The sequence below is a fragment of the Heliangelus exortis genome, chromosome 8 (assembly GCF_036169615.1).
Source record: "Heliangelus exortis chromosome 8, bHelExo1.hap1, whole genome shotgun sequence".
NCBI lineage: Eukaryota > Metazoa > Chordata > Aves > Apodiformes > Trochilidae > Heliangelus > Heliangelus exortis.
Genome location: NC_092429.1, coordinates 25,953,255 through 25,974,715, shown reverse-complemented (window position 1 = coordinate 25,974,715; position 21,461 = coordinate 25,953,255). Strand labels below are relative to the sequence as shown.

General features: G+C 37.6%; 1 protein-coding gene across 4 annotated transcripts in view; it reads right to left on the bottom strand.

Moving 5' to 3' along the window:
• Window positions 1-21,461, bottom strand: part of RABGAP1L (RAB GTPase activating protein 1 like) — a 232,724-nt gene that overhangs the window by 87,737 nt on the left and 123,526 nt on the right. For 3 of the 4 annotated variants that reach the window (XM_071751126.1, XM_071751128.1, XM_071751127.1), the window contains exons 14-17: window positions 18,369-18,482; window positions 9,843-9,917; window positions 5,801-5,926; window positions 4,319-4,462 (exon numbers count right to left, since the gene is read on the bottom strand). In XM_071751126.1, coding sequence (XP_071607227.1) covers window positions 4,319-4,462; window positions 5,801-5,926; window positions 9,843-9,917; window positions 18,369-18,482 — 459 coding nt within the window. Of the gene's footprint in view, window positions 1-4,318; window positions 4,463-5,800; window positions 5,927-8,566; window positions 8,592-9,842; window positions 9,918-18,368; window positions 18,483-21,461 lie in introns of those variants that run through there. The other variant, XM_071751129.1, reaches the window with a different exon arrangement.

Sequence of the window (21,461 nt, the reverse complement as noted above, 5' to 3'; positions counted from 1 at the left end):
GAGGGATATCCCCAAGAACTGCACACAAAAATAGCCAGATCAATTTAAAATGGAGGTTTACCAAAAGTGTCACAAAGTTCTAGGTTAGTTATGGAATGACAGCTAAAGGAGCTCTGAACTTCATTTAGTTTTGACAGTACTGCATTGTATTCAAAACCAGTTAAAGTTTGATTGGTTTTTAAGTAGGAAAAAAATTACGAAAATTTAAAAAAAAAAATGTTTATAAGTTGCTGGTCCATGCATTTGTTTTTTTCCTCTTCTAAATGCCTAATTAAAGTCCCTTATCCAGTGCTTTTAAAACACATTTTTAAATTTTAAATTGTAAATTCTAAAATGCTCAATGAAGCTAAATGTGAACTGTTTGATTTTCTACAGCATAATTCCATGCAGTTGCTGCTCAGGGGACACGTGCCTTACCTCAATGACTCAATAGGTCTGGGCAGGACTCCAAATAAATAATTTACAATAGACCAAAGACAGAAAACCGGAGCAAGCTCACAAAGTGTTCAGTAACTGATAGCTAAGACTGACAAGTTCAAATACAGCTCTGAATTTCATCAAGAAATTGTTCTTCAATGGAAAAGAAATACCAAAAGGAGGGAACACAAATAAAGCCATTGCAGGTGGCTAAAAGAAAAATCTGTAGAAAAATCTTCAGGTGATGCTGATAAAATTTCTCTGTATAGCCAGGCTCAAAACCACACATTTTGCTCTAATCATATGAAAACTTTCATCTGGATCAGGCTTGTGTGTTTATTACATGCAGGTTAAGTATTAAATTTTATATTACATACCACAGTACTGTGGAGTACTTTCCTGCAAGCCCAAAATTTTCCTCAAGTTTCTGACAAAAGGATAAGAGGATTCAATCACATAGAGGCCACATCAAGCCCCAAATTTCTATAAATTTTAATAAAATTCTTCTATCATGTCATAGTTAATGTAAGAATGATGAAAAGACCTTTGCCATAATGGCACACACAGTGATGGAATTTTTAAAATTTATCAATAAAATTTATTTCTCACCATAAATTTAACTGATTTTTCATAGGCTTCCACATCCCTGGCTATGCTTCTACCCAGAAGCTCCACCCTCCAGCTGGGGTACTACAGTTCCACCAGGCATGCAAGGGAAGGAAACATTCCTCCTTGGCCAGCTGCAAAACTACAGGATTTCAATATTTTTCCTCTGGATTGAGACTGAAAGAATACCCACAAGGACCAAAGTCCCTCTTTCAGCCACAGACAAGAAGACAAATCCCACCCAGAAAGTCTTGATACAATTGTTCAACCATAATTCAAATATTTTCATGGGAACATAGAAGCTCCCTTGGAATGACAAGCTGGCAGCACCCATTCAGCAATGGTTTTAACTGTGTATCTTCACCTAATATTTTTCATAAAAAGAATTTCATTAATTCTCATAAAAGAGTTTCACAGTACACAAACATTCTGTCAATGACAGGACAGGGGTGTAGAGAAAGCACACTCAGGAATGAATAGCCCTTTAAATAAGGGCTATTTAAAATTTATCTGTATCTGTAACAAATTAACGAGAAGGCTGGAAGCTTGTTTTTAAAAACACAAGACAGTTCACTTCAAAGGCTTCTTGGTAATTTGAGGATTTTTTTTTGCAGTGTGTTCCACTGTTAGCAGCTGCAACTGTTTTTTCTCTTTCCAGTTGCTGGAATTACATACATGCTGTTTTTTCAGAGATAAAGAATGATTTAATGCAGGCAAAAAATATTTTTTGACTGCTCTGTGACTTCTGGAGTCTGACAGAACAGACAGCTTTGCAGTATCATTCCAAGACCTCCATTAAGGAATGGATTCTTTCTTATTACATCTATGGCCAGACACTCTCATATTTTACTTTCAAAGAACCATTAGAGCTGGAAAAGACCCTTAAGATCATTGAGTCCAACTGTCAACCCAACCTGTCCTGAAGTGCCACACTTACACATTTTGAGAACACCCCCAGGGATGGTGACCCCACCATTTCCCTGGGCAGCCTGTTCCCATGCCTGACCACTCTTTCTGCAAACATATCTTTCCTAATATCCAAAATAATCCCCCACTGGCACAACTTGAGGGCATTTCCTCTTGTCCTATCACTGGTTATGTGGGAGAAGAGACTGACCCCCACTGTACTACCCCTTCCTTTCAGGCAGCTGTAGAGAGCAGTAAGGTCTCCCCTCAGCCTCCTCCTCTTCAGATCCTCCTTTCAGATGACTGGAAGCTGTGTTTATGTGCTCTTTGGGAGATGATGACCAGTTGAGTCCTCCTCTGGAGCCAGAGAGAGGGATGTGTCCTTCTCCCATGTCTGCCCCGTTTGCCCGGGATACTTGGAGGCTGCTCTTGGTTGCGAGGGAATTTGGCCACCATCACTCATCCCCCCTCTGGGAAGGGTCCCCTGGCAGGATCCTTTGTTCCAAATTGCTTCACCTCAGTGGCTTCAATGATGAGGGACAATTAGATTTTTATTTTAGTATAATTTTAATCTCTGCTCCTCCCACATATTCCCAGAAGCCAGAAGTTACTTTAGGCTGGTTGGCTCATCAATCTTAGAAGCACTTTTCTCATATTCTACACTGCTGCCTCAGTATGTTGCCAACACATTGCCCCACTGTTCCTCAAGATGTCTATATGTATCTTCTCACTTGAAATCAGTTCTCTTACCATTTCCAGTTTATACTTAGCTGTTGTAAAAGAGGCTCTTTTAGCTTTATGTGATTATCCTCCACAAATGCTAACGAGTTTCCCCTTCTCTAGCACTCTAGCACTGTACTCCCTCACTTTCCCCTTGGATTCTTTCACCTTTTTTTCCCAGAGTAATTACCTCAGACATGCTGAGATAAACACTGCCAGATGTGAGATGAATGCAAATGTTTAAAGATCTGGGGTTTTTTTCATTAACCATGTCTAAAAGATTTCTTTAGAGTATTTTCAGACAGGATGTGGATATGCTGCAGTCACAATTATCACCACTATGAAATAATGTTCTGTACAATTATTGACAAATAATACCTTAAAATGGTCATTTCTCAGTGCAGCTCCACATCAAATCAGAATGAAGTAATAAACTGAACTGACAAAGAATGATCAAGTCTACCCCAGAAGCTCATCTTAAAATTAACTTAGTAACATTTCAAAAGCAATTGAGGGATTGTGTTCATCTACTGCATAACCAAAGAGGAAAAAGAGCAGAAAAAGAAGCAACATTTCTCCATTTTCTCTTTACTTACTTAGTGTAGCCAAGACATTATGAAAGAAATAATACTCAGATATATATATGGAAATGTGAAGTCACTTCATACTACCTTTGGCACTCACTTGAATACTGGGCAGTATTAACCTACCTCATAGCGATAACTGAGCAGTAATATGCAGAAAAAATTATACTCTTGAGCAAAAAATATTGAGTTATGAGTGGTGGACAAGATTTGTTTAATAATGAATGCTATCAAGGCATGTGCAGCAAGCCTGAAAATTCACAAGTAAAACACAATAAAAATTAACAGAATGAACTAGAGTCAACAGTGTTTCAGGCTCATGATGTCATCTGCATTTAGAACTCTGAATTATTTTGTTTGTTTATATGTTTAATGTTTGTGACCCAATTAAATTGGAGAGGAAATCAGTGGCATCTTCACAAACACTTTTAATTCCATGGGTGCCCTGACTTCCTGGTGACAAAGGTAAGTAGCAGTATTTTACCAAAATAAACATAGCAGACCATCAATCTATTCTTTCCGGTTTTTTAAAGGAAGTGCAGATATATCTACAATACAGAAACACACCGTTTTGTGTCTGGAGTTGTGTGTTTCTGAGTTGGAACAGTTGGTTGAACAGCAACAGGAAAGATTTTCATTCATTGTGCTGTCTGGCAGTTCTCACTATTTGTTTAATGTCTGGCCAGCAAAGCAACATGCAACACTCTTCCTGTCTTTGGGCACTCTGATTAAATTTGGAGAGCTTTCCCTATAAAGCCTGCTAGGCTTTTACTACTAGGTATCTTCAAGAAATTAGAATTCTGAAACTTGAATAAATTAGTTAACAATTTAAATGAAGAACAGATGTGTGCATCAGATATTCCTAATTAGATCCTTTGGAAAAGAATGAGGCAACCCACAGTTCCAATTCAAAAATCAAACCAGCATTTCACTGAAGATCATCTTTTTGATATAACCAGGGCTTCTACATAATTTATTTACATGCATTTTGAAATTAAACAGTAAATGACAACTGCAACAAAAAAACAATAGAAGACTCATTCATGGAGTGGAGGAAGGGCTTTCTGATTCAAGTTTTTTCTTACCTCACAAAGCAGTAAGTCAATGATGTGGAAGACCATGCAGAGTGGAAACTTGGCAGTAAAAAGAGTGAGGAACCACTGGGAAGCATACATATGAGCTTCCAAATTGAGGCCTAAGAAATGGCTATACAAGTCAGGTAGCTGCTCCTAGAATGAAGGAAAAAATAAATGCTTCAGTATAACCCATTAATCTGAGTTCTTCATCTATAGTGCCTGTAAGAACCAGGTTGCTAAACACTGAAAAACACAACAACCTGAAATTCTGGCTTCTTTTGAGCAGTGGAAATACATATCTTCATAAATTTCAGTGCCCATGGTTACAGTTTTTAGTATTATATCCACTGTGGATTCTGTCATGGTATCAAATAATGTACTGAGACTATACTGAGAAATTACAAAATATTCAGCACTCAAAAGGCAGAGTGCTAGTGACATCTGTCATGTAGAGTGTAAATTTTTAAGTTACTCCTTTGCTGTGTCTTGCTAAAAAAGGTTCTGCTTTAAAAACGAACAGATATGATAACAAGATAACTAGCAGAGTTTGAAAGCAACAAAGGACACAGCCCCATCAGACAATTTCTCTAACTAGGAACATATATAAGCAATACAAAATAACCACTGGTAATCATGGTGTACACTGATGATATATTAGCATTCAGTTCATAAAGTAAAAATCTTTGTTATCACATGTAAATGTAGAGTAGATATAGACCATATGCTGAAATTAAATATCAAATTCATTAGTATGCAAATCTACTCTATCAAGTAGGAAACGGGCACAATTGGACATCTGAAAAAAACCCAAAACATTAAATTAACTGTGGTCTGTTTTGTTCAGTTTTATTGTATTTCAGAGAGGTATACACACTATTTGGTAACTGACTTCAGCAGCCAGGTTTCACTATGCTAATAGTGAAAAGCTCAGTGAACTGTAAAAAACTCTTAATTAGTCAGAACATCAATTTTTAAAACTTGTGGTTGTTTATGTTAAATTGCTCTGACTACGAAATAACTACATCTGAAAAAAAGAGCAACATATTGAACAGCAAAATCTACAAAATTATTGATATTTGATTCGTAAGCATCAGGATGTCCTGATTTGCCTGACTTCTTAACTACCAACATAATTCATACAAAGGTGGACACTGATGGTGGCAGCCCAAGGGATGTTTTGGCCTTAATAGAACAGAGACATTCTCTGTATGCAACATCACAGAATAGGAAAGAGAATAAGCAAAGAGAGAGAAGGAAAAAACCCAGATAACTATTCTGCTTGGATACAAAGATTACCAGCAAGATTATTCTATGAAAGACAAAAGAAATTAGAAATAAATCTGACTCATAATGTTCATATCCAGATATTAAACTTCCCTGCTTTGGATCTGCCCCACCTCTAAAAGCAGAAGAGTTTTTATTGTCCAGTAGCTTATGGATAGCTGTCAGTGTTTCCATTTATGAAAGAAGAATTTGTAACCCCAGCCCTACCTGCATTAACTTCTCCAGCTGGAAAAATTTGCAATGAAGATCTTCAAAGTTATTTCTGTAGAGGTCCCTCAAGCCATAGTCATACATTATTTTCACAAATACACAGAATGCCTGCTCCTCTGGCATCTGTTTGGAAAAATACACAAACATGATTTTTAAAACTGAGCTGAGGCTGGAAATTCCTTACACAAACACACACACTGAAATAACCTTAGACATGATGGATTCAGACCCAGGGAACTAGGGATGTATTAAAATTTTCCACTAAGTACTCTGAATATAGAATTAAGCAACTAAAATCTCAAGGGAGCTGTTCTCCTTGATGAAAGACCTTTTTGGAAGAAAGTGTGGGATCATATCATGGGTTAATGTAAGTGCACATCCCTACAGCAGCACAACTGTCATCAGTATTCCTTCTGCCAAATAAATGTGAGAACAGCAGGTACACAGCTCTCAGCTACAGAACAACAATAAGGAAGGAAAGGAAAGGAAAAGGAAAAGGAAAAGGAAAAGGAAAAGGAAAAGGAAAAGGAAAAGGAAAAGGAAAAGGAAAAGGAAAAGGAAAAGGAAAAGGAAAAGGAAAAGGAAAAGGAAAAGGAAAAGGAAAAGGAAAAGGAAAAGGAAAAGGAAAAGGAAAAGGAAAAGGAAAAGGAAAAGGAAAAGGAAAAGGAAAAGGAAAAGGAAAAGGAAAAGGAAAAGGAAAAAGGAAAAAGGAAAAAGGAAAAAGGAAAAGGAAAAGGAAAAGGAAAAGGAAAAGGAAAAGGAAAAGGAAAAAGGAAAAGGAAAAGGAAAAGGAAAAGGAAAAGGAAAAGGAAAAGGAAAAGGAAAAGGAAAAGGAAAAGGAAAAGGAAAAGGAAAAGGAAAAGGAAAAGGAAAAGGAAAAAGGAAAAGGAAAAGGAAAAAGGAAAAGGAAAAGGAAAAAGGAAAAGGAAGAGGAAGAAGAAGAGGAAGAGGAAATTACAATTCTTCATGACTGATTTCTACTGAGAGAGACTGGTTAAAAGGGAAAAATTCAGGAGAACTGAGGTATAACTAACCCTTAGTGAGAATAATGCTTACCTACTTCCATCCAAAGCCCAGGACATCTAACACTCCGAAGTTAGGTTTCTCATGATGAATAAGCAAATAACAAACTTTGCCTTCAGAACCTACTTGAAAGCTCAGGAGGAACAATCCCATCTATTAACATCATGACTTTTTCAGAAGCCCTCTCTCCATAATCTCTATTTCACATTGACCAAAATTTCTCATCAAAAAGAACTTTAGAAGGCAGCACTAAAGGACAAGCTGTGTGAGCCACTGTAAAGCTACACTGTTGGTTTGAGCCCACTGAATGCTGAAGTTGTGGGAAGCCTTGTGTCATCAGACCCCCACTGGTAAGGCATCTCCCCCCCATGCCCCATGCCTTCATTTAACTGTAACATAGTAGACACAAGCAGAATCACTGCAGACCCTGAATCAGGTTTTCAATCACATTCAAAAACAACCTTTCTTCTGCAGGCACCAGATTGTAACAAATGAAAATAATTATGGACTATCAGGAATGACAACTCTTGACCTTTTAATACATTCACTCGTTCAGCCTCTTGTCAACCCCTCATCAAATAGCAGCAATAGATAAAAGCTCAGTATTTTCTTCAAAGAGAATTTCAGTCTTCTGATATTTATCTCCAGGGTTTCATCTTTCATGGTTTGGCCTATGACTATGGCCTGTCCCCAGGGCCATGGACAGACAGAGACTTTCATTTCAGTTTTCAGATAATATACACGAAAGTAACTAGTTAGCAAAAAGAACTGCCAGCTCATCTACTAGCTGCCTGTCCAGGCTAGATTTCCTAGGACAAGCTCTTAGGAATTTCAAAGCTCTTGATCTTTATTTTATCTGTATGGAATGATCCCCACTGACAGCAGATAAAAGATACAGACAAAGTGAAGGGAAGAAATCTTTGTATCCTGACCAAAAGCCTCAAATCTGCTCTATATAATAGGATGAATGCAAATTTCTTTTTTTTCTTTTTTTTCACTTCTAACAAAATGACAGACATTCATGCACAAGCATACCTGCCCTGCATGCTAAATCAGACACACGTGCATTGATAACAGATCCTCCCCAGGGACAGGGAGAAGGAAGTGAGGTAAGTTCTAGGTCAAAGTTATTTACAGGCAGAGAACACAGAATCCTCGCTCTCAGTGTATGAAAGTTCTCCAGTATTACCAACCCCAAGGATTTGCAAAATCATAAATCCAGTTTTCATTCCTACTTACTTTAAGCAAAACATATTTTTAGCACTTGCATTCTGGTGTTTGAGCATTTAGATATTTGCCTTTTGTTATTTTTTCTTTGGAATCACAAAATTTACCATTTCTTTAAATGAAAATTTAGTTTTTCATGTAGCAATGATTCTGAGATGAAGACAACAGGAAAAAAAATTCAAATACTGTGAGGATTACTGTAAACTGATTAGAGTTGGCAACACTGTCCCCCTGTGATTAGAAGTTACCTGCTCACCTTTGATGGGAATTTCATCAAAGCAGCAAAATCACAAAAAGACAGGATGGAGGTTCAGGCTATTCAACCATCCCTGAAACATATCTACACTGAAGAGAAAACATACCCTGCCCCCAGAAAAGGGTAAGGAAGGGGGCTAGAAATCCATGCAAAGATAAAAGAGTTAGAGAGGGTCTTACAAGCATTCACAGCATACAGATTGGTTAAAGAATTCGAAAAAAACAGTTTGACGACATCCTGGGAAGCTCCCAACTTACATGAGCTCACTGAGACTTCCCCCTTTTTCTGATCATTTCAGTTTAATATCCTATTATGAAAGCAAATGTTATAAAGGGCATATTAAAATGAGTGTAATTGCTACTTAGTATTCCCTGTGTACAGGGCAATTTCTCTAAACTCCAGACACACTAGAAGCAGAGGTGATTCTATCACAGCATACAACTAAGAGAGAGGAGCTGAAGTATTAGTCAAATGTTAGAAAAGTGACACCCACTCATTGCTGAACAACTCTAGTATTGAAAATGGCTTATTCTTCCATTGGAAACTTAAAAAACCTTTCTTGGATAAAAAGTTAATTGCGAAATTACTGTTAGATAAGCTAATTTGCAGCCTATGTGGGACTGCAATAATGTGACTCAATCAGGTTTACTCTTTAAAAATCTAAAGCCTCTCTATGACACTGTCACTATGTACTATGCTCCTTGAGTCTTCAAGGAGCCACAGATCTCTCTAGGAATTACAACTGAAATTAATATTGAGTTCTAGATGCTGTAGGAAGTGTATGTGTAACATAAATACCACCAGTAGCTGACTCAAAACCACAATCTGAAATGTATTTCAAAGATGATTAATAATTAAATCCTGACAGAAAGCAGGTAAGAGCCTGAGTAAGAGCTGCTTTTTGGGTTTTTATGTGGTTTGTTCAGATATTCTTTACAGTATCCATATGACTTGAATCTGTTGCTTTTCCACTGATGCATTAAAGTTAAAGCATCTTGCAAACACAAAAATAGTGTATTCATCTATCTCTGTACATACCCACACATGTATATATGGGAAGGGAGAGATCAAAGTTGGTACAGTTTTGGTTACAGGCTAAAATAGCAGGGTTAAAAATCAGCTTTCACTCCAAAGATATTATAAAATGTCCCTAGGAGAAAAAAACTGAATGAAAATTAATGGGACTGCCTGCTCTGGTTAGCTATCAGAATATCTACTAAAATGAAATTTCCCATAAACACAAGGGGAGTTCACCTATGTGATAACTAAATTAAAAGAATACTAATATGTAACAAACCAGTTTCAGGTTTTGACACAGAACTGCCTGACAGTTTAATAGATTTCTCCTAGAAAAAGGAAATCTAGATTCATGAAGATAGGAGCCATTAGTCACTATTTACCAGAATGCAACAAGGGGAAAATGAATAGAAATAAACAACAGTAAATATCTGTCAAATAGCCTGTTACAGTACTACTGATTTTAAAGGTGCTTTGGTTTCAAATATGAAAGCTTTCATTTTGCAATTAACTCACATGAAGGAGAAGCACAGCTGCAAGGAAAGACTGCCCCTGGCAATAGCCAATGTCTTCATCATAGACAGAGTATGCCTAGAAAAAAGAAAAAAGTCAACATGTATTTTATATGCAGGCAGGCATTGCTAAACCGTGTTATAAGTAATGAGCTATTCAGGGTATGTCTTATGTTCAGGCTAGAATAATAAAGGTAATGAAAATGTAATCATTCTTGCATAAACTTTCAGGACACTTAAAAAAACATTGACATCACTTTCCGTTTTCCATAGATGCCCTACTTGTAAATTTTTATTTCTATTTTTCAAACAGCATGAGAAATGTTAGGTGCAATCTTCCCACACCTAAAGATAATTCTGCTGAGGTCAGGAATGATATAACTCTAATACTAATATAAGAAATAAAATATAAAACCAGGAAAGTTTGTGTTTTGGGGAGTGCTCGGTTTTGGAAAAAAAAGTTCTCACACCATGAAAGCAGAGGAACTGAGCCTGGTTGGTAGAAAACCACTGAGAAAAACTCCAAACCTGAAAATCTTATCAGAAACAGTATTTTCATGTCTTTGTTATGCTTAAGAACAAACAAGTGTCACTTCCTATGGTACGACTGACATACTACTTTTTTCTTACTCTTTAAAAAAAAAGTAAAATAACCAACATTTACTTCCCCCTTAGTTTTCTGAGACAAGAAAACAGATTTTGCTTTTAAAGCGATGTCAGTGAATGCTAAGAATGTGAGGGAACTTGAGGAAGTATAAGCAGCAGCAGGACTGACACTAGAGAGAGAGATCCTGAGACAATAAGCAAGGTACCAAAGTTACACCCAGGGAAAACAACAGCACAAGGACAGATCCAAATGAACGAGAAATTCTGCTTTGCCCCCACACTGCCTCCAAGACTGTTTACAGATGATAATGTTTTGAACCAGAACAATGTGTGTATCTTCTTTTTTAAAGTCTCGAACGAAACAGGGATTGCAAATGCATTGAATAGAAGCACAGGGAGACCATGAGAAAACCAATGTCAGGTATGTGAAAAGCAGTGTCAGAGTTTGGGCCCAGCTGGTACCAACCAGGCCTCTGCTCACTCACCTCCCACTGAGGGATGGGGAGCTAAAAATTGGATTGTGAATTGAACCAAGGACTGGGAGATTTTCGCTCCCCATGATGGCACAGACAACACAGACTCAACTTGGGGAGAAAAAAAAAGAATTTATCAGAACAGGAGAACAAGAAAGTAAGAGCCCAGTGTTAAATACCTTCCCGCCACCCCTCTCTTCTTCCCGGGCCCACATGGCTTCACTGCCGCCTCCCCCTCAGGCCACAGGGGATGGGCAGGGAGGGTTCAGGGTCAGTTCCCCACACGGTGTTTCTGCCGCTCCTTCCTCCTCAGGGGGAGGACTCCTCACATTCTTCCCCTGCGCCAACGCGGGGTCCCTCTCATGGCAGAGAGTCCTTCAGGAACCCCTCTGACATGAGTCCCTCCCGTGAGGTGCAGTCCCTCAGGAACTGCTCCAGCCCGGGATGCCCAGAGAGTCACGGCTGCTGCGGGAACAGTCACCTCCTCTGATACGGGGTCCTACACGGCTTCAGAGCCACATCTGACCCTCTCCAAGATCCTTCACAGGTTGTGGCTCCATGTCTGCCCCACCTGAGACACTTCAGGGGCTACAAATCCACATTTACCCCACTGGGGTCCTTCAGGGACTGCGCCCCTGTGCTCCTCCATGGGCTGCAGGGGCACAGCCGCCATCTCAACATGGGCTGAGGGGAAATCACCTTTCCCCCTTCTTCCTCACCAACCTTGGTCTCTCTTCTCTTCATTGCTCTCACCTTCCCCTCTTCTCTGCCCTGCAGGTCTTTTTGCAGTTTTGTTTTCCCCTTCTTGAATATGTTACTCGCAGAGGTCCATCCACCTTCGTCTCAGTCTTGGCCAGATGGAGGGATGGAACTGGAGCCAGGGAAGCTTCCAGAAGCTTCTCAGAGGAGCCACCCCTATGTCCCCCCCTTTGCCACCAAAACCCCACTGCACTGACCCAAAACAGTTGGGAACTAAACCCCCTGGGTGTATCATACCGTGTCTCACAGGTGGCTAAACTTACTCTTCAAAAGGTAAAGACAACTTGTGACTCAAAGAGAGAAGTAACTCCTTTCCAGTCAACTGTATCACCATAAATGCAAATATTTTCACAGAACTGACACAGTTAGAAAATACTTCTAAGATCACTGAGTCTGTCATCATCTTCCCCTCCAAAAAAAAAAAAAAAAATATAAATTTATCAATATCTGTATCACCATGCCCAGAAGTGCATGTACTGAAGGGCCTCATCTACATGGTTTTTAAATACTTCCAAGGATGGTGATTCCACCACCTCCCTGGGCATCCCATTCCAATGCCTGACTACTCAGTAAAGAAATTCTTCCTAATAGCTGTTGACCAACACCCACAGGTTGAGTTGAAGGATCTGTCTCCAATTGAGTACCAGAAAAGACGATAAATTAAAGGGAATTAAATACTAAAAGGTTATTATGAATAGACAGTGTTCACCCAAAGAGCTGGGGATAGGGGAAGTAAATTGGTTAACTATTAAATGGCTGAATATAACAGAAGAACAGATGACAAATTTGAAACATTTGTACAAAGAGGTAATCTGCAGAACTACAAGAAGTACTGGACAATTTTGTTAAAAAAAAAAAATCTAATTAAGTAGTGAACACAGATATACGCAGGTTATATAGGAGAAAAATGTCTGAGGGCCCTACTATAAAGATGTCATTATTAACAAATAATGTTACATTAACAAATGATGTGCTTGCTTTTTGACAATAATTTCCAATAGATCATTCCCCACAGTCTGAGCTTCACAAGCAGATCTTAGCAGATACCGAGGTACCAGCTTCAGTTTTGCATGAGAATTAGATTAAACTTAGAAACATTTCTGCTGTTAAGTCAAAGCATCATAATCCTGGCAAGTAAAGACTTATTTTTTAATGAAGTTTCTAAACTCTACATGATCTCATTGTATTTGCCCGAAGCAGAGACATTTTTGAAGCTTTATGTATATTACATTTCCCATTACACTTTTTCAGTTTTAAGTAATCAACAGGACTTGATATTGCTGAATTATGATGTAATTAACCAAAATAAACTAAAAAATAAGGATGCTGCCTAGAGATGCCATCATAATATTGTGTCATTAACAAAAGTTATAAGATAAATTATTGAAGATTTAGCCTTTTAAAGGACTGAGCAGCATTAACTTTGTCTTTCCACATGAAATGCAAAGCCAATGAAAAATCCAAAATCACCTCTTGCCACTGCTGTCATTGTAACTTTGCAATTTCAAGGGAATGGGATTTTCCCCATGAGAACTTAAAACAATTCTGAAGCCTTTAAGTTATTATTTTCTTAAGCTCTTGGGAACTCTCCAGTGACAATACTCCAGTAAACTGAGATTTTAAATATTCTCTGTCTCATAAATGGGACTTAATGAAGATTCTGACTTGAAGCCTACTTTCATTCATTTTTCATAGTTATCTGTCTTCTGAAAATAACTACTCTGAAGTTATTGGTCCAAAATCATCAGAAAGTGAATACTTTGTAAGCAACAAAGTCTTCTTAAATAAAGTCAACTGAGAACTCACTGAAAGTTGTGAAGGGGAACAGAGAATCCAGAGATGGACAGAAATTCTCCACTAAAATAATGAATGGAGCAAAATCTCCCAAGCTCTGAATCTTCTGTAAGCAGAAAAATTACAAGCAAGGAGAATTTGAAAGATGAACAGAAAGGTTGCTGATTTGAATTTAAAACCTTAGATCTGGGATTACTTCAAGTACTGTAGATAAGTCCCAGCAGCTTTAATAAAGAAAGAGTTGAAAGTATGCCTCAACTTTCAGAATTAAATGTTTTTTAGCATTTGTATCCTCCTCAGCATGAAAATGAGTGTTTACATTTACTGATGGTTCAAATGTAATTAAAACAAGATGCAAGAAACTAACTAGCAAATATCAGCTTATAATCACATTGCCAGTTTGCCTTTACCATATTAATTCAATGGCAGCAGAGACTAAACGATTCAATTACATTAGAAATCAGACAGCTCATGAAAAATACTTCTCTAGTGTCTGCATCATAAAAAAATCTTAATTTCCAGAGCTTTCATTCCCTCACACACAGTTCAGGGTACTGCACAGGGGAAGGCACAAGCAGAGGGTTTACAGGTGTCAATCCCTCAGCTGCAATACTCGTATCTGCCTTGTCAGTGAGCAGTTTTCCTGACACAGGAAACATTCACTCTGAAAAAGTGACAGGCACACTGGCACAACACTTGTTAACAGCCACACAAGATATCCAGCACCTGTGTCCCAGGAAAACCTAACAGGAATTGAATGCAAGTTTTCTGGGGGCAGAATTTAAAGCCTGATTTGCAAGCCTCATTTGCTGTCATATACTTACCTCTGTGTCACTACCAGAATGACAGAAATTATCTAGGGAATCTACTCAGTGTTTGATACTGACATAGCTCTGTACTGAAGTCTTTTTTAGTAGAGTTAAAAGACTTACATGGTATCTGAAAACTAGACTGACTCAAGGAAACATCCCTACTTCGGCGGCGATTTCTCAAGCAACAAGGTATTTTATGACATAATTGGCAGCAGAATAATTTTAGCTATAGCATGATTTAAAACTCCATACCTGAATTTATTATAAAGGCTAACAGTGTGAAAGTATTTCTATGACTGAAGCTTTTAGGATGTGTCACATTATACAAGGAATTTCTGCGTGAAATGAAAACTGTATTTTTAGCAATGAGTTACTGAGCACTGGGGAGAGGCACGTGTATGTTACTCAGTATACCTCCTCTCCAGAGCTATAACGGCTGAGAGAATGAAGAAGTCTTCACATTTATTCAGGCAGGCTTCCAAACATATTAAAGCCTTTATTCTCTTTCCAGTGTTCAAGATTCACAACCCTGACCTTTTCACTAGTACAGTCTCAGCAGAAACCCCATATGCAGAAACAGTGCTACTGCTGCCTTGCTGAGCACGGGGAAGGAATCTTATTAATATATAAAGACAAAGTTAACGTTACAAAACCTTTGCCTGAAATAAGACAACAATATTTACTAAAATTGCTCTTCAGCCCAGAAGCAAAGAAAACAAACAACTAAAAATAGATGAAAAAGAATTCTTAACTTATTCTCTTTCTACTCCTGTGTTTATTCTAAAATTGGCAAATAGAGTCCTACTGGAAGGAGACTCACCCTCTGGCTAATAATTAAGCCAAAGGGCACTAATGTTGAAATTATGCATTTGTAAATCTGAGGAGATAGTGAAGATTGAAAAATGTGAAAAAATACAGGTATGCTTAGAAGAGGTGATCATCTGAAAAAAAAAATAATGTTGCAATTAAATGGAAATGAAAATGTAAAAAAAGGATGAAAGACAATCAGCTGAAAGACAATCAGCACTAAGCAGCCATGCTGAAAAGCTGCTCCAAGAGCAATCCAGCCCAAGAGTAATCCATCATTTGCAGCTTACCAAGGTATAGAAGAAACTGGTCACAGAAGAGTAACTCAAAGACATTTTCACATTTCAATTATACAGCAAAGTAAGCAAAAAAAAAGAAAAAAGAAAAAAAACACCAAAAAACCAACAACAAACCGTTCTGGATCCTATTCACTGCAAGCTTTGCCAGAAAACCAGTTCATTATTTCCTCTGTTCATGTGCGTACCAATACACAGGCAGACATTGGAATGACAACTGAAATGAAGTGTCACCCTTCACAGTAAACCAGTTATCATTCGTTACATTTCATGAAGAAAGGAGATATTTCATAACAAAACATATCATGATACAAATTATCCTGCCCTAGTGCCTTAGTTTTCTGAAAAATTAACCCCAACTTTGAATCTTTGAGAAGTAACTCAACCACTGTCAAAAAAACAGGAAAGTGTTACGCCTATTTTTCCAGTTTGTCCAATCAGCTAAACTGATTGATATCCCTACAACATACTCCCTTTCTCCCACTAAAGTCACAGTGGTTGTTTTTCAAATAAGAGTTAATTTCACCAGAAAATCAGAGAAAACACATCTCACGTTAAATTTTGCACTGCCTAAGCTCCAAACAGTTGAGAGAACTATTTCTGCCAAGTGCTCTGAATCCCTGGAGCATCGAGCTGTGAGCTACATATGCACATATGGAAGTAGGTCGAAAGTACTATTTTGTTATGCAGAATATGTATAGAGAGAGCTTTCCAAATAGATCTAGAATTCCCATAGTATTTAATCAGAAAGTGAGCAAGAAACAGAACTATTTTCCCAAAGATGTTTGCTCTGTGCAAATTTCACACATGTGATATCCTCAAATGGAATCTCCAGTCTAGAAACTGGAACTCTCTCCGTTCCTTATCACCACTGTCAGCCTTAAAAGTTTATTTTTAGATATTTTGTCACAGTTCTGCAACTGAAAAAGTTTCCATCTTTCCTGATTTCCTGCTGTTCTGAAGGAGAGATTAAGAAATGGAACTAAAACTGACAGACCTGTTAAAATGAGGCAGTGAGCTTTTAATGGTTTTCCTTTTTATCTGATAGCTCAGATCATCTCCCGTTTCAGTGGGGAATGAAGAAAATGCTCTTCAGCTTTTTACACTCCCACTTGAAGACAGACCTTTTCTACCCTTATTCTGTAAACCCATTCTTCAAATATCTTCCTTTCATATTAGAAGCAGGGCATAAGTGCACAGCACCTCTGTTAAAAGTTATTCTGGTAATATAAAGCAGCAACTACATGATCTACAGAATTTTGAGAAAATTAAAGTCACCAATGAAACCTGTATTTTTTTTTTTTTATTAGCTTGTCAGGATCTATTTTCAGTAAACTCATACGCATTCATTATCATATACTTCTCACATTTAGTTCTTGATAATCTGAATGCTATTCCATAATTTTTCACTTAACTGATATCAAACTGACAGGTCCTCAATTATTTGCATTGTCCTACTTGTTCTGTTCAAAGACTGGCACAGGAATAGTTTTCTTGGAGCCCTCTGGAGCCTTCCAAGATTAGTGAGTAATCAATATAATTGGTTCATATTCTCCCTGCTCCTTTATTTTTTACTTTTTTTTTTTCTTTTTTTCATGAGAATTACTCATTGCAGTTAGCTTCAACACACACAACCTAAACAGCTATATTTAACAGTCATCCAAATTACTGTACAGCCACAAAATTTATCTGGAGAACAGGAATATATATCCTTACACCCCCAACACATCACACTGTCTTCTGCTTGTTATGGCTCCATCATTTGTCTATTCATCAACCGAAGGTGGAAACAGAGCAACAAGAAAATGGAAAGGAAGTGAAAATGGTAATAATTTATTCTACATGTTAAAAAAAAAACACCTGCCTACCAGAACACAACAAAATCATAGAATTGTTCAGGCTGGAAAAGACCTTCAAGATAAAGTCCAGCCTTGTCCTAACCCTATTACCCTCTTCCCAATGACCTACCAGTAAACCATGTCCCCAACACATGACATCCATGTGATTTTTAAACAGATTCAGGGATGGAGACTCAATCACCTCCCTGGGGACCCTGTTCCAGTGCTTAACAACCCTTTCTGTAAAGAAGTTTCTCCTGATATCCAACCTAAATCTCCCCTGATGCAACTTGAAGCCATTTCCCCTTGTCCTCTCATCTGTCACCAGGCAGAAGAAACCAACTCCACCCTGACTACAAATTCCTTTCAGGTATTTGTAAAGAGTGATAAGGTTTCTTCCTAGTTCTCCTCTTGTTGTTGATATATTTATAGAAACATTTATTGTTATTTTTCACCACAGTGGCCAAATTTAGTTCCAGTTGGGCCTAATTTTCTCTCTACACATCTTCAGTGTATCTTTGTAATCCTCATAAATTGCCTTATGTAAAATGTACAACTGAGAGCCAGAAGAACTCCCTAGCTACACAAAATATTGTACCTTCTGGATACCACTGGAGCAACAGAAGCCTGTACAAGCTGGACAAATCAGTTCACTTAGTACCTCAATTTGTCATGTGAAAACTGGAAAAAATTAGATTATTCTTGATCAGTCTGAGAGCTATGAGTGAAAACTCTACACAAACATTGCTTGTGGAAAGCTCAGCTACCTCGTTCACTACGTAATTATCCAGAGATATTTTTCCTTAACCTTGCTGAAGAGCTTGTTTTGCTCTGCAAACCTCTGTCCCAGCCAAGCAAAAGAAGTTCTACCACACCAATTTTACTGAACTGGATCTATGATATCCAAGTGCCCATTTGTAAAGCTAGCTTCAGCCTTGCTCTTCTCATACACATCTTAAAACATACAAAATGAAGCCTGTAAAAAGTACTTCAGGATATCCAGCACTGCAGTGCACTACGCTCTCCATACATAATCTAAATAAAGCTTTAAAATCTAATTAATTAGTAACTTGGGTTAGAACAGGGCAAAATACAGTCCTAATAAAATATCGAATACATTTTAAAATGCAGAGTGCTGACCATACCTTACAGATTTTGTATAGAGATTCCTGACCATCTCCTTCTGTATCTTTGAAATACTCATGTGCTGGAAATGTACGGTGAATATCTCGTGTAATGACACTCTCTTGAGCAGAATCCTGTAAAAAAGAGAGAAAAATCCCAAAATATTAGCCTGGTACCAGTGAAATTAAACGTAACAGAATATAATAGTCTAGGTGCAGTCAACATGGATACATTAGATAACTGCTTTACTGACTCATGTTCCAAAAATGCTTTGAGAAGAAACTGAAAATTCTCTAGTAATAATGCATTAATAATTTGACAGTTTCACAGGAACAATGTGGCATGTTTTCTGTCCTTCAGGCATACAGTTCAACTTTAAAACTCACAGGAAATTACTAGTTATTTAATCACAGGTGCATTTTACCACAAAGCCTATGCTTTCTCTATTCCTCTGGAAGTGAAAAAAGTAAAAGAAATTTAGACTGCGTTTCTCTTGCAAGTTCAGAGTTATTGTTATAAATTTGTATCATTCCACCATAAAAACAAATCATATGATTTGTATTTATTTATTTCTAAGCATCACTTAGGAATGTGTAAAGTTTACCATTATCTGGTCTTTAAAAGGTCAGATCAATCCCACACTTTTCCAATTCAATTCCATTTTACATTGACTACCAACTAGGGATGAATCTAGGTGCCCAGGTACTGGGCTCAGATGCCATTTTAGAAACCCAAAGATCATCTTGCCTGGCAAGCAGCAGCACTGCAGAAGGCTACAAGTCTGCTGTATGTGCTGCATAATCTCTGCAGGCTCCATGTTGAGGATCTGCATATCTAAAGAGAGCTAAAATTACACCCAGTGCCCACATACTGAGTTGTTCCCTAGACATACCTAGCAATTGCTTACAATATTGCATTTACATAAAAAGATGGAAATCGTTGCTGTCAGACCTAAGAAATACCAGTGTGTGTATCAGAAAGTGGCCTCAAAACGCTAAAGTTGGAACTACAACAGTTAATTGTTGTTAATCAATTACCTTCACATTCCAGCTACCCTCAGTGTGAGATGGTACCTCTAGGCTGATAAATATCAAACAGAGATTTTCCCTGTTACCTGTGTAACCTAAAGGTGAAACCAACAGAATTCGCATGTGCATCTTGGAAAAGAAATTGTTTATCAATACTTCTACCTTGACAACAAAATCTGTCTCTTATAGAGCAGCTTCTAAACCCTTAGATTGCAGTTCATAATCCAGGACCTTGCATAAAAAAGCTTCTTTACACCTGCTTTAGTCATCAACCAGCAATGTAGGTGGTTCCTTAATTCCATTAAGCCTCTATACTGAAGCTGTGTGATAGTGCAGCTGCCTGGGGAGACTTAGCCAGAAGTCCACAGCAGTTCCCAAGCACAGTTTCCTCTTGGCTCCTCCATAACCAATTTATACAAAGACATCACCCTGGGATATTTTGCATTACCTCTAAGATGGAAATCCACACCAGTATTTCTCCCTTCACTTCAGTGGCAGCAGCTAAGAATATAGCATTTGTCACAAGTGAGAACACCACTTTAAATATTTTCTAACAGAACTTGAGTATCAGAGATAGGTTAAAAAAAAATATTGTGGGTTGTTTTTTTAAAATTTTAATTTCCTCTGTTGTCACCTGCCTTCTCATTTCTTTTGATGCTCTCAACCACATTAAATTGTCTTCATCTTTTCTCTGCATCTCTCTGAGCATTTAGAATAGTCTTCCAGTTCTTGGAAACAAAGTCTTCCTCTTGCTTCTCTCCCAAACCTCTCCCTGAAGTATACAGCTTCTCTGAATCTTTCACAATGTCCTAATTTTCCATTATCTCAACTGTTGCTGTTTGCTTTGACAATAACATCTTTAGTACAACACAATAACACAATCTTGTAACATTCCAGGCATACTGTTGTGTGCTAAGAAAAGGAAAGCTTGCAAAAAGAGATGATGTTTTTATTATGCTAACCAGTACTCCTGGAGAAAATAAACACACTTCTGTGCTTTTCCCAGTTTACCATCATGTTTTGTAGGATATGAAAGCATTAGGCAACTATTAGCAACCAAAAATTACCCCCATAGTCTAAATTGCATACAACAAAACAAATAACAATAACAATAATAATAATAACAATAATAATAATTCAATAATAAACAGTTGTCTAATCATACTTAATGAGTATTTTAATTTACACGGCTTTCAAATGCTAGAGAGGGACCATAATTGCATAATTCCTCCCAGACTGACCTGACAATTCAGTCATATTGTGAGGAAAAGCCTTAAACATCATTAAAGATCTCCCAGTACAGTGTAGTTACCAAGTTCATCATAAACCCTTGTTATTTTAGCTCCTTGGCACAAATCTGAAAAGACTCAGGCATTTGAGACAAAGTTATGGGAAGGCCACCAAACCCAGCACATCCATGGCTTTCCTGTCAAGCAGGGAGATTAAATTTGACTTCCCTCTACTTCTGTTGTTTCCTGAACTGAGATTCCAACATAAAATTGAACACATAGAAGTTGACAGGGTTGATGTCCAAGGCAGGACAAAAAGCATTGGTGTAAAGGCCCAAATGACAATTTTACTGCCTTGAAAGGAGCCTGGAGCAGAGTCTTCATCCAGCAGTATTAAAAGCAGAGAGTTCTAACAAACTAGCTGAAAACTAAATGGACCAAAAATAAAATTTAAGCTGAAAGACAGGAGAATTAATTCCTTCTAAAAAACATCCATCTGAAATATGATAACCCCATAACCTAAGAGAAATAAGAAATTAGTCTTGAATGAAGATCAATGTAGAATTAATTCTTAAAGTTAATTAAAATAGTTTTATTAAGTTCCCATGCTTTTCCAGGTAAAATTTGTTGAGAGCGCTGTTGTCAGGAATACCACAGCAGATGAATTTACTATTACCTTAATTCAGCTTTTTAGAGGACTTTTATTCTTCTGAAAGTCATGATTAGTTAAGTTCTTGTGAAAAAAAGTGACATGGCTATCAAAGCACTCAGTTTTAATGATCTTTCTCACTTCTGATAATGATTTCTGTGCTGCCAACTCAGAGAAACAATATTCTACTGAGGATAAGAATTATCT